Raw genomic sequence first — 13006 nt, 5'->3', positions numbered from 1 at the left:
ACAAGCATATGCACATCCTGGAAAGTAGCCTTCTATAGGTCTGGGCAAAATATCTTGTTATATCATCCAAAACTGCTCCTCTCCATTTGCTTCCTTTTGTAGTGTCTTATTTCATGAGTGATTCTGTTCCTGCCCCAGCGACTCGATGGACCTGTACCGCCCTCATTTATAAGGCATGCTTGGACAATCCCACAGTGCAGAATCCAGCACAGGACACAGAAAAGGCTGCTGCAGGCAATTAACTGCCTCATCCTCTGCACCTTTTATCCCATCTCCTCTGTCCCAGATCTTACACTGCAAAGCGTGCAGCACCAAACTCAGAGGTAAGCAATCTTTTGTCTTCCTTTGTTATATTTTACAGGATAAGTTCATTGGAAGATATTAAATAGATGAGCTGCTTCCAAAGAGATTGTGGTAAAGTGATTTTATGGCAATTTGTTAATCTCTAATTTAATTCTTTATTCATTTTCAAACTTAAACAGTGTTATACAGGAGTACATTACAAAATATCTTAAAGACAACATTTACAACTTTCAATAAATACCATAAAAATTATTTTCACCCCCTCCCCCTTATTTCAATATAATCAAGTAATATTATATCCAATATTACAATATTGCTTCCATCTTTTACAACAATCCAAATACACTTTCTTCCACCCTTCCCCCACTCCCACCCTCTCCCTGGATGTGTAAGAAATGAACAAAAGTATAGGGAAGTATCATTCAATTATTAATAAAATTAGTCAACGGACCTCCATGTCAATTTAAATAATTTATTGTTACCCCCTTTGATCAGAAAATGTTCTCTTGAACTTATAACTCAAACATAATGTGTGCCACCAAAAAGTAAAATTTAGACAATCATAGTTTTTCCAATTTTTTTATGATCATTTGGATGGCTATCCCAGTCATGATTCCCAACAATCTATTTATATTTATCAAGTAGAGGCGTTAGGGGATAATAATTTCCCACAAATTACCATATCATAAGATAGCGGAATCACAGTCTCCAGAATCATATTAATATGACCTCAAATAGAACGCCAGAAGGTAAGTATTAACGGACAATAAAAGAGCAGATGATCCAGTGTCCCAATCTCAAGATGACAGTGCCAGCATCTATTTGATTTAGAACTATCTAATTTCTGTAGACAAACAGGGGTCCAAAAACTTTTATGTTAAAAAAAAAACCCAACATGTTTGTCTCATATGCTATAGAAATAGACATGTAAACTCATACATCAAATAAGTGCATTTCCATTTAACTTATTGCATGTGCTATGCAACCTTTACCTTCGAAAAAAATAATATTCAGTTCAATTATCAATAAATAAAGGAAAAATTTGACTTTTTGAAATGATTGACAAATTTAGATCTGCTTTTTTGGCACATTAAAAATCTTTTAAATATGATTCCAGCATTATTATTGATACTCTGTAAATATGATTCTAAGAAGAAAATAACTGATTTTATCAAAGGAATCCCGCTGTGATTTCTGATTACTTTTATCATTGTAATAGTGCCAAACTTCTAATAAACCAGACAATAAAAGATAAGCAATAGAGGGTGAAGAAAGAGGATTAACATTGTTCGATAGCGTCATAAATGAACTGTGGCTGCTAACCTTCATTATTACTGGCAGAAATGGCAACTCTTTTGCCTTGATAATTCTTTAGCTCATTGCAGGAATATGTTGGTATAATATGGTATGGCATAATATTTAATGTTCATGGTGTTTAGAATTCATCAAGGGGTGCTAAACAATTTAGCTTGCGCTAAAAGCTGAGACACCCATAGAAATATAATGAGCACCTTAGTATTAATCATATGCTAAATCACTTAGTGCATGGTAAATTGGTTAGCGCCCCTTGATGAATTCCCCCTAAGGGTCCTTTTATTAAGCAGTGCTAAACAGTGGCCAGCACTATCCCCAGCACAAGTCTTTATCATTCACTGAGGCCACTTTTAGCACAGCAGTGAAATGGCCCCATTCTCTATTTTTTCTATTAAATGGCCACACACTAATTTTCCTATTTGCATGTGGCCATTAGCATGTGAGCCTGTACTGCCACTTATTTTGGAGGCGATAAGGGCTCATATATTATCCACATGCTAATGGGTTAGTATGCGGCAATGTAGCTGTGCTAATTGATTGGCGCAGAACATGTCTACTCTCTACCCCTATACACGCCCCCTGTGGGGGAAACATATGTCAATCCCAAAACTACCCTGCCCATGGTAGTGCTTTTTAACCTGCGGTAAGCACGCATTAGTGCTTACTTCATCTTAGTAAATAGACCTCTTAAGAATTGTTATGCTGGGACAGACAAAAGGTTCATCAAGCCCAGTATCCTGTTTCCAACAGTGGCCACCCAGGTCCCAAGTACCTAACTAGATCTCAAGTAGTAAAACAGATTTTATGTTGCTTATCCTAGGAATAAGCAGTGGATTTCTCCAAGTCATCTCAATAATGGCCTATGGACTTCTCTTTTAGGAAATTATCCAAACCTTTTTTAAACCCTGCCAAGCTAACTGATTCTCTGGCAATGAATTCTAGAGTTTAAGAAATATTTTCTCCAGCTAGTTTTAAATCTACTACTTAGTAGCTTCATCACATGCCCCCTAGTATTTTTAAGAGTGTACAAACGATTCACATCTACCCTTTCCACTTTACTCATCTGTAGGGAATTAGCAGTTAAAGCTTTGAAGGTTGGGTTTTACGTTAACTCATGTTCTCATTTGCCTCTTCACAAGAACTTCTGAAAGTATATAATCTGTTGATGGTGAGTTCACTCTAATTGTTTATCCATTACCTATAGCTTCAGGGCCAGTGCAAGGCATTTTAACTTTCCTAGGTGACCTTTTAGCTTTTTACTCTGTCAGGGGTAGGTCAGCTTTGGTGCTGAAGAACACAAGTGCTGAGTCTTGGTAGATTATATAGCTGGCTGATGTTGGGTGGGGGGATTGGAAGTGCAGGGGGTGCTAGGAGGAATGGAATAGCAGTAGGATATCAAGTTGGGTTGAGCTGCTGTTGCAGTAATATATTTATTTCATTATTTTGGAGAGTAGGCCAGCACAGTGATAGAAGTAGTGTTAAATAACATGGTTGCTCCCGCATTATCTGGCACAGCATATAACACAATGCCTGTGTGGCATTGCCCTTTGTAGTAATTGCAGAGCAGATACTGGGCATACCTCCTGCATAGGATCAGTAAATGAGTGGGGATGGGATCAGAGGAACAGTTAGTGAGTTGGAAGAGGAAAGGGAACATGCAGTTTCCTCCTTAGTGATTTCAGAGAAAGAAGAAAGGACAGCAGGGAATGATGGAGGGGCAGTAAGGCGGATGGGACGAGGAAGAGGAGGCAAAGTCAGTTTGGTTGAGAACTCAAGATTAATTTTGTGAACCTTGTCATGGAAGCACTCAGACATAGTCTGGAAAGAAAGCGAAGGAGGAGTCGAAATGAGGGCACTTTGAGTAAAGAGTTGAGCGTAGCAAAGAGACGGTTGGATCCAAAAGAATCAGTCAAGCGGGTTTAGTAATCTTGTTATGCAAGTGAAAGGGCAGATTGGAAAGAGGTCAGCAGGAATTTGAAGTGCATGAAGTCAGCATGAGCACGGGATTCCACCAGCCCATGATGTTCTACAGACTAGGCACAGGAACATAAGTAGCAGATCTTAGAAGGGCTGGGGTTTGGTACACCTTACAGAACGTGGCATGGGAAGAGCGAAGGTATCAAGAGCAAAGGAGAGAATAGAATTATAGGAAGAGACTGCTTCATTGACAGATTTACACAGTGTAGTGTTAGAGAGGGAGGGGAGACAGTGGCGAAGGGTGTGCATAGGTCAATAGTCTGAAGATTCCTGAAAGTATTGGTGAGGATCAGTCGTGTGTGGGGGGAGGGTAGTAAGCCATGAAGGTTATGAGATGATAGTCGGAGAGGGGAAGGATTGAGGTACAGAAGTGAAAAAATCAAGGCAGTGGCCATTCTGGTGAATGAGGATATTAGAGCAAGAAACTTTGAGGTGTAGGTCCTTGGAGTTATGCATATAGTTCAACAAGGATCTAATTCAGAAGAATGGCACATGGACAGAGACCTGAAGGGAGTATTCATGGATGAAGTGGGAGTCTTATCATCTGTCTGGTACAATGGAAAGAAGACTGGGGCATTTGGGGGCAAAATGCAGAAGTTTTGAGAAGTTCCAGAGATTCAAGATGAATGCCAAGGAGAATCATGTGAAAAGCTGGCATTTTTCTTCCATAGGAGAGCAAGATGGAACAAGTGATCACTCATAAACCAGTGAGGAGACAAGGAGCATCAGCATGTGAAGAAAGCATTGATATTGCACATGATCATGAGAACATACCTTAGCATGCTTCGGGTATGATCTGGAAGATGTCCACAAACAGTCATGTAGCATATATACTAATCAAGAAAACTGAGTAGCAAGCTTCAGCCATATCCAACAACAGTGGCCTACCCTGATCCAGCATAGCTTTAAAAATTACCACATCACTTCTGTAGTATAGGGAATATAGTACAGTAAGCATTCAGGTCTGCAAATATGGCCTATGGTGAGTACTATGGAATACCCCATTAGCTTCATATTCAAAAAGTCTGGATCGTCCTCAATGGCTGTGAGATGGCAGGCCACTGTGGTAATGCACCTGAAGTGAGTGTGCTTACTCAACTGAATGTGCTTGTCAACAATAGGTCCCAAAACGAGATTTGAACCTCCTTTCAACTGATGATCTGGTAGAGAGGCCCAGTCAACATCTGAATGTCCTACTGCTACCAAAGCATCAAGCAAGTCAAATGATCTAAGCCCACCAGTGAGTGTGGCCTATTGCGCTGGCCCTGAAATTGCTAAGGGGTCTGAAGACATAGTGTTTGACCATTAGCAGGAGGAAACAGCTTTAGATGAATCCCTGCTATTCTTTAAGGATTCACAGTATTCTACTGGAAGAAAGGCCTGTACAAGTGGATTCTGTAATCAGTGGTGAAGGTGAGTAAGTCCCCAAATCAACTTAAGCAGCACAGATAATCCCAAGGAGCAAAGCCCTCTACAAAGAACATGCCATCAAATCAAGGCATGTACTTTTCTACTAGTTGATATTCTTTAAGAGATCATTGATGTCATAAATACCACTTATGGCCATGTCACCAATTATGGCCTTCCTGGTCCCTAAAACCAGACAGCCCCTTATAGAATTGCCCTAAATACCCATGCCCCATAATGTAATACAACCAATGAAACAAAGATAAGCAATGTAATAGAAGCTACCCAGGGAATACACAAAAAATAGTTACCTTCTCATTGTATGCAACACTGGTACACAAACACTGATGCACAACAGAGATAGGTGAAAGGAAGAAGCTTGCACTTAGGAAATGTTGACTCAAATGACAAAATCAAAACTTGACAGTTACCTTATCAACATACAGAGAGTGAACCCACATGAAAAGATACAAAAACGCATACGTACGTATTTACAAACTGGGACATTGCAAGGAGGTAAGCCTTAAATACTGTACAGTATACTATGCATATGCAGTGTATAAGAACAGTTAATGAAAATCAATTCTATATGTTGATTGCAAAATTATTAATGTGTATATGTGTGCTGAGTACTGAAGAAATCTTGGGTATCATTACTATTGCACTCTATTCTATTCATTTTAGGAAAAAATGTTTTATTTGATATGGCGGCTGCTGTTATTATTAGAATGCCAGACCTGTTTTGCACAGAGTTTTAATGAAGATAGAAGACGAAGTGTCAGAAGACAAAAAGCCAAACTCTTATCAAATGCTGTGGAAAAATATCCCTACTTTAGTGACCAAGGTAATTATCAAAATTTTAAAATATAATGGGCCCACCTTCTGCTTATTGGTCAACAGTGCTGGCCATGCTGTTGAAGGCAGATTTTGCAATCTTGGGGGGTGGAGGGGAGTGCTGATGCAGAATCCCAATCAGCATATCAACAGAGAACAGTTACCCTTACGGGTAGGCTTCAGGGTGCATGCAACCAGGTTATGAGGGGAGTTGCAGGCTGTTTTCTCCAACTGAGAACATTTGCTGCAATGACTAGTTTGTAGAGAGCAGGATGAAAAGATTAAAGTGGAATGAAACCAGGGAGTACTAGGACAGATATCAACTGAGTTGGAACCCCGAAAGTGCAGAAGGAAACTACTAGACAAAAGAGAAATACATTTTAAAATAGGTTTCTGATATACATATCTTTTTCTCAATGAAAAATAAATTGTTCTCTTTCATTGTCTAAAATGATGTTTCTGACAGCGGCTTGCTTACCGCTCTATGTTAATATGTTCCATAGATGAAGACTGTATTCTGGAAATGGCATTTTTACTGGACAGTTCAGAAAGTGCGAAGGACTACAATCATGATCAAGAAAAAAAATTTGTGCTGGAAATGGTGGACAAACTAAAAGGAGTACAACTTGATTCAGGACGTCACCTCAGTTGGAGGATGGCCTTACTACAGTACAGCAGCACTGTCTTCATAGAGCAGACCTTCAGAGATTGGAACGGTCCCGAGAACTTTAAATCCCGCATCGCTCCCATCAATTACATCGGCCATGGTACTTACACAACATACGCCATAACCAACCTCACTCAACTTTACATGAATGAAGGGACACAGAACAGTGTGAAAGTGGCTCTCCTTCTAACGGATGGAGTGGACCACCCAAGAAATCCAGACATTTTTGCTGCTACTGCTAATGCTAAAAACCATGGCATTAAGTTCTTCACTGTGGGGATGTCAGTGGTGGCAGAGGAACCAGTAAATGCAGCAAAGCTTCGTCTCCTGGCCAGTGTCCCCGCATCCAGGTTTGTGTTCAACCTCCAGGCGCAAGGAATTGTGGAGAAAATCCTCAAGGAAGTGGTACGTAATGGCAATTCATTTAAAAGTATTTACTATTTGAAATATAAAATCAACAACATACTGTAATTCTGCCAAACATGTTACAAATTACTCCTCGCAGAACAACCAGAAGATGTGTGCTCAATATTAAGGGTGCTCAGTGCTCAGCATATGACCAGGGCAGTTGTTTGTGTGTCACTAAGGAGGTAGAAACAGTTTTTGTTTTATCAAGCATTATCTACAACAGAGATGGGCAACCATGGTCCTTGAAGGTCAAAACCCACTTGGATTTTCAAGAGTTCCACAATGAATATGCCTGAAATATATTCACATACAGTGGAACTAGTGCGTGCAAATCAGTTTCATGCACATTCATCATGGAAAGCTTGAAAGCCCAACTGAGTTGTGTCCCTCGAGGACCCTGGTTGCCCATCCCTGGTCTAAAACAGCAAGTTAAATAAACAGAGAGGTCTAAAATACATATAAACTCATTGTACCACATCTTCCTATCACCAAAAACAATTTTAATGATCTAGATTTTCATATGAATACTCAAGCTAACAGAAATATTTTTCATCTAATATTTAATTGGTATTATACTTCAGTTGTGGTATTGGAGATTTGCTATTAATTTGTTTTATGGGGTATATCTATCTGGATGGGTGATGAATATTGCAAGCATTTCATGTAAAAAAAAAAAAAAAGAAGAGATTACTTTGGCAAAAGATATAGGTAATTCAGTACATCAGAGTGCCAATATTCAAATAGATTTAGCCGACCGCTGATCAGTTATATTGCTTGGTCGTGACTAGCCGCTAATATTCAGTGGCACTTAACTAGCTACGTGCCGCTCAATATTGTAGTTAGTGCCTAATTCAAGCTGGCTATGTTGGGGGGGGGGCATTCCAGGGGCGGAGTCAGCATTTGGCTGCTTAAGAGCTAATAGCTTTACAGTATAAGTCGGACCACAAAATGTCTATCCTATTTTTATGTGGTAGCCCATGGCCACTTAAATGCAAAATATCATGTGTTAGCTGGCTTAAAAATAGCTGGATAATCAAAGCCAGAGCCCACATAGGTCCCGGCTTTGAATATCTGGGAATAACCCCATTGTCAGGGAGCTAAACACTAAAAATATGAAAGCCCTGAATTGTATGGATTCTATGTGTTTTAATACACAAAGTCCAGGTTCTACACCTCAGTATATTCAGGCTGAAATTTGATTTAGAATACGTTTCCAGTTTAGTGTTGGCTCTGGAGAAACACTTGTTATAAATTTTGAATTCATGAATTGACGGACAATAACTACACTCGCAGCTGTGAATGCAGCTTTAAATCGGCTGCATAGTCTTGCCTTAAGCTTCTGTTTACATGGCTGGACAAAGGTTTTCAGTAGCACAGGTGCTCTTTCTTGCCTCAGGTGATAAACCAGAGCATGTCTGCAACTGTAAGCTTACATTCAAATATTCAATAGTTGTATTTTTAGGAATAGGTAAAAATGTTCCTGGAGCAACAAAGCTGTAAAAAGTAAGTGCCAGTTTGGATGATTGATGACTGTTGACACTTCTCAGCTTCTTATACTTTAGGCAGCATGACACACAACATAATAATTATAATTGTGGTTATAGCAGTCAAGCATTGCAGCAAATAAAGAAAAGTAAAGCATTATAATTAGGAGAACTTTAGTCTTTGTGGAAAAAGCACTGAAAGGATTTCTAATTTTCTTCAGTGGGAACAACCCAACTCAGCTGTGATGATGTTTGCTTTGAAAATGGTAGGATAAATTTGTATTGGGCTCTGCAGTAGAACAAACTTTGGGGTCCTTTTATTAAGGTGCGCTAACCGATTTAGTGCGCACTAACCGATATAGCATGCGCTAAATGTTAAGGTACCCATTATATTCTATGGGCGCCTATGTTCTAAATCGGTTGGCACGCCTTAGGAAAAGGAGCCCTTTGTTAAATTCCTGTATGTTCTCTATCAGTGGATTTGTTGGGCATCTCCAAATGAAAACTGACGCATGTGTTCCTTATACTCACTGGTCGGTTTTCACAGAGCTCAAGAGCAGTTCATGTACTCTGCATTTAACAGTAATAAATAGAAATTAAATAGGATTAAAGCAAAGGAAAATAAAGTCATACCTTTTTTTATTGAACTAGGGAGAGCCCTTTTTTCTCAGTTTTAATTTGAACTGAATGTTAAGTACAGGGAGGATTCACTCCTGAGTTTTGTGAATTTACATAGGAGACATTCTTTCTCCTGTCGTATTGCCTGTGCAACTAGAAACTAAGAACTAGATTTGCAGAAGATTAATGAATGCCCTTCAGCATCATAATTTATAACTCTTTGCTATACAGATGAGAGCTCAGTTAGCACCAGATTAAATGGAATTTTACTTGGTACAAGGGTTGTACTTCAGAATCACTTGATCTATATAAACATTGTGGAATGCAAGAAATGATGATGTGCCCTTAGCCCCAAAAAAGTGAGAAATCTTGGATTATGTAAACAAATTACAACTACTACTATTAATTATTTCTTTAGTGCTACCAGACGTACACAGCGCTGTACAGAGTCACAAAGAAGAAGAAACAGTCCCTGCTCAAAAGAGCTTACAATCTAAACAGCCGAGACAGAAAAAGAGAATGTCATGGATACAGTTAAGGGGAATATTACAAAATCTTAGCTGGTTCGGTATTGAGTTTATTAACGAAGCTGTTTAATGAGATACAAGCAGCTATTTCTCTTTCAACTTCCATGTATAAAGCAAATGTAGTAGTTCTCTCAAAGCCTGGTTAAGACCCAGCGCAATGTGCCAGTTACAGGCTGATTGTACTTCTAAATAATGATATGGAAATCTTTGCCAAAATTTTAGTTAGTCGATTAGACATCCTTTTACCCAAACTTGTATATCTTGATCACACAGGATTTGTAAGGGACAAACAGGTTCTATCGAACATATGTGGTGGGATTACCCTATTATAAGAATTTTTTGGAACCAAATTTTTGGATTACACCCATCAATGGACTGGAGGTGACTTTAGTCAAGTATATTGGGCTTAGTACCTACAGGGGCATCACATTATCTTACCTCTTAATAATGGCAGCCAAGATGTGTATAGCGAGATTTTTGAAAAATCCAAGAGGACCTAGCTTGGAGGCTTGGTATCAGGTGATTGAAGAGCTCAGATCATTTGATAAAATTACCCAATAGCTGCGTGGGAAAGGAAATGAACATGCACAATTCTGGCTCCCAGTACCAATCTAGCTTAACAAAATATGTAATCTTTTTAACTTGATTGATGGAATGAGTATGTTGTTTTTACTACTTCTGCAAAATGCTGCAACATGGTTGAAATTTTTTTATGGCTTGTTAGGGGTTGAGGGAAGGATGGAGGGGAGGGAAGGGAAGAAGAATGTGTGGAAGTTACATTACATTACATTGATGTCTTCTATCCCGCCAATACTTTTCAGTTCTAGGTGGTTTACAACAAAAAATTAGCCTGAGCATTCCCAGGGAGATTACAAGATTGATAGCTATAGTATGCGTCAGGATCTGGGAAGGGTTGATATGGTTTGGTTAGATCATTTGACAAATTTCTTGAATAGTATGGTTTTCAGTTCTTTCCTGAATGTTTTGTAGTTGGGCGTCGTGGTCAGCAGATTTGAGAGGTAGTGGTCTATTTTTGCTGCTCTGGTGGCTAGTAGACCGTCATATATTTTTTTGCTTTGCATGCCTATGATTGGGGGGTGGGTAAAGTGTGCTTGAGTTCTCCTTGCTCTGGATGTGTTTTTCCTGATTAGGCGGTTGTTCAGATAGCTTGGTCCATTTCCATTCAGGGCTTTGAATAGGGTGCAGTAGAATTTGTGTTGTATGCATGCTTGTACTGGGAGCCAGTGTGAGTCTTGGAAAGCTGAGGTAATGTGGTCAAATTTTTTCAGCGAGTATATTAGTCTTAGGGCTGTGTTTTAGACAGTTTGTAATTGTTTTAGCATGTTGGCGGGGCATGACAGGTAAACTATGTTACAGTAGTCCAGGATATGTTCATGTCCCTCCAAGCTGAGCAGAGGTCCTCCATCTACAGTCCTGTCAGTGGCAGATGCTTGTTTCATTATCACATTTTCAATAGCAAGAGACAGGCAAGTTCTTTAGGACTCTAGGGAACCTCTCTTGTCCTAGAGATTCAAAATACAATATTGAAACTCCACACCCGACTGGTAGCAATGCAGTTGGAGGACACCTGATCAGCTTAGTGGGAACAGTGGATAGAAATCCAGACGAAGGAGAACACAGGCACCCTTTACTCACCCCCCAATCAAAGGCATACAACACAAGAAAATGTACAATGGCCTACTTGTCACCCAAGCAGCGAAACTAGAACACCACCTCTCCAACCTGCTGATCACAACACCCAACTACAAAACCTTCATGAAAGAATTAAAAGCCATGTTGTTCAGGAAATTTGTCAAATCTAGCAAATGATCTAACTGACCTTTTTAATCAATCCCCGGATCCTAACGCTTCATCTAATTAACTATCTTGTAATTATGCTGGATATGTCCAGATCACCTCTTTTGTAATCCGCCTAGAACCACAAAGTATTGGTGGAATAAAAGACACTAATGTAATGTAATGAATCTTTCAGTTGTATTATAGTAGTGCCATTTCTTCCTCGGATGTATAGTTTGTACTATGAGTATACTTTGGTTCTCTGAAAAATTTCTAATAAAATTATAGTAAAAAAAAAAGTTAGTGGGATAATAGCCTGTCTTAAATGTAGCCCACGTTGATAACTAACCTCATAAACTCATAAATTTGGCTTTAAATAAGTCCCTAATCTAGGAGCTTCACTTGTTAAGAGCTCAGCCTATGCTGAATATCAGCTCATGTAAAGAATTCTAATTGTTATACTGTATGCTATCAAGGCCAGCCAACCTACTGATAACATTTTTAACATATTTTAACATCACTAAAAAGAAATCTGTGAGGGGTATATAATTCAATGAAGAATGAGCAATTGCATGAAGGGGCTGCTGAGGGTCTATATCAGCAAACGTGGGTTGGCCCTTGCCAACCTGGGTCTACCCATGGCTCCACCTCTATCTTCAATTAAGTTCAACAGTAGATTCCACATAAGATAACTCTTTGTAAAAAAATAAAAAAGCATTGCAGTTAAAGAAAAACATCTCTGCAAAGTTTTGTTAAACTTTAGAGCAGGTGGTCTCAAACTCAAACCCTTTGCAGAGCCACATTTTGGATTTGTAGGTACTTGGCCTCAGAAAAAAATAGTTAATGTCTTATTAAAGAAATGACAATTTTGCATGAGGTAAAACTCTTTATAGTTTATTAATCTTTCCTTTTGGCTAAGTCTTAATAATAATATTGTAATTTATAGCTAAAGAGACATATGATCAAGAAACTGTTTTATTTTATTTTTGTGATTATGATAAACATACCGAGGGCCTCAAAATAGTACCTGGTGGGCCGCATGTGGCTACTGGACCGAAAGTTTGAGACCACTGCTTTAGAGTATTCAGTTAAAAAAAAAAAGCTTTTATTTCATCCTCACTGCAAGAGGAATACAAATTTTACTGATTATAGATTAAGATATAATATACTGACACAGTAATCATAGCTGAAGACTGTATTATTGCTAACCAAGATACGCAGATGTACAGTAAGCCACTTTTGTTCATAAAACATTAACTTATACTGTTTATCATATGATGCTGTGCTATTTGGTATGGCAATGAGAGCAAAAAGTCAGATTTCTACAAACAATAACAAATTATTACTCATAATGACTGGTGTTGCCATTCAACAAATTACATATAATTGGAAAAACTGGAGTAGATTAAATTATAATTTTTGGTGGAATTCCTTATGTCATATATATAAAATGGAGAGATTTCTGGCAATAAAGCGAGGTAGTTTCAAGAAATTTCAAGATATTTGGGAGCCATTAACAAAGTATTGTACTGATTAGATGAAATTTTCTTTTCCCTTAAATTTACAAGTTCAATTGTGAGGGAAGGGGGGATTTTATAGTTATGTATTGTATAAGTATTGATTATTTGATAGGTAAGGGGGGAAGGGGGAGTTAAGTATTTATCACTGTT

General features: G+C 38.6%; 1 protein-coding gene across 1 annotated transcript in view; it reads left to right on the top strand.

Moving 5' to 3' along the window:
- Positions 1-221: 221 nt before the first annotated feature.
- The window catches only part of LOC117360475 (collagen alpha-1(XXVIII) chain-like), a 123855-nt gene continuing 111070 nt past the window's right edge, over positions 222-13006 (top strand). Inside the window, exons 1-3 of the mRNA XM_033944262.1 lie at positions 222-323; positions 5686-5845; positions 6339-6907. Coding sequence (XP_033800153.1) covers positions 5692-5845; positions 6339-6907 — 723 coding nt within the window. The 5' untranslated portion in view covers positions 222-323; positions 5686-5691. The remainder of the gene's footprint in view (positions 324-5685; positions 5846-6338; positions 6908-13006) is intronic.

The sequence above is a fragment of the Geotrypetes seraphini genome, chromosome 5 (assembly GCF_902459505.1).
Source record: "Geotrypetes seraphini chromosome 5, aGeoSer1.1, whole genome shotgun sequence".
Lineage (NCBI taxonomy): Eukaryota > Metazoa > Chordata > Amphibia > Gymnophiona > Dermophiidae > Geotrypetes > Geotrypetes seraphini.
Note: the sequence above shows the minus strand (reverse complement) of the source record. Positions and strands in the feature narration are given on the sequence as shown.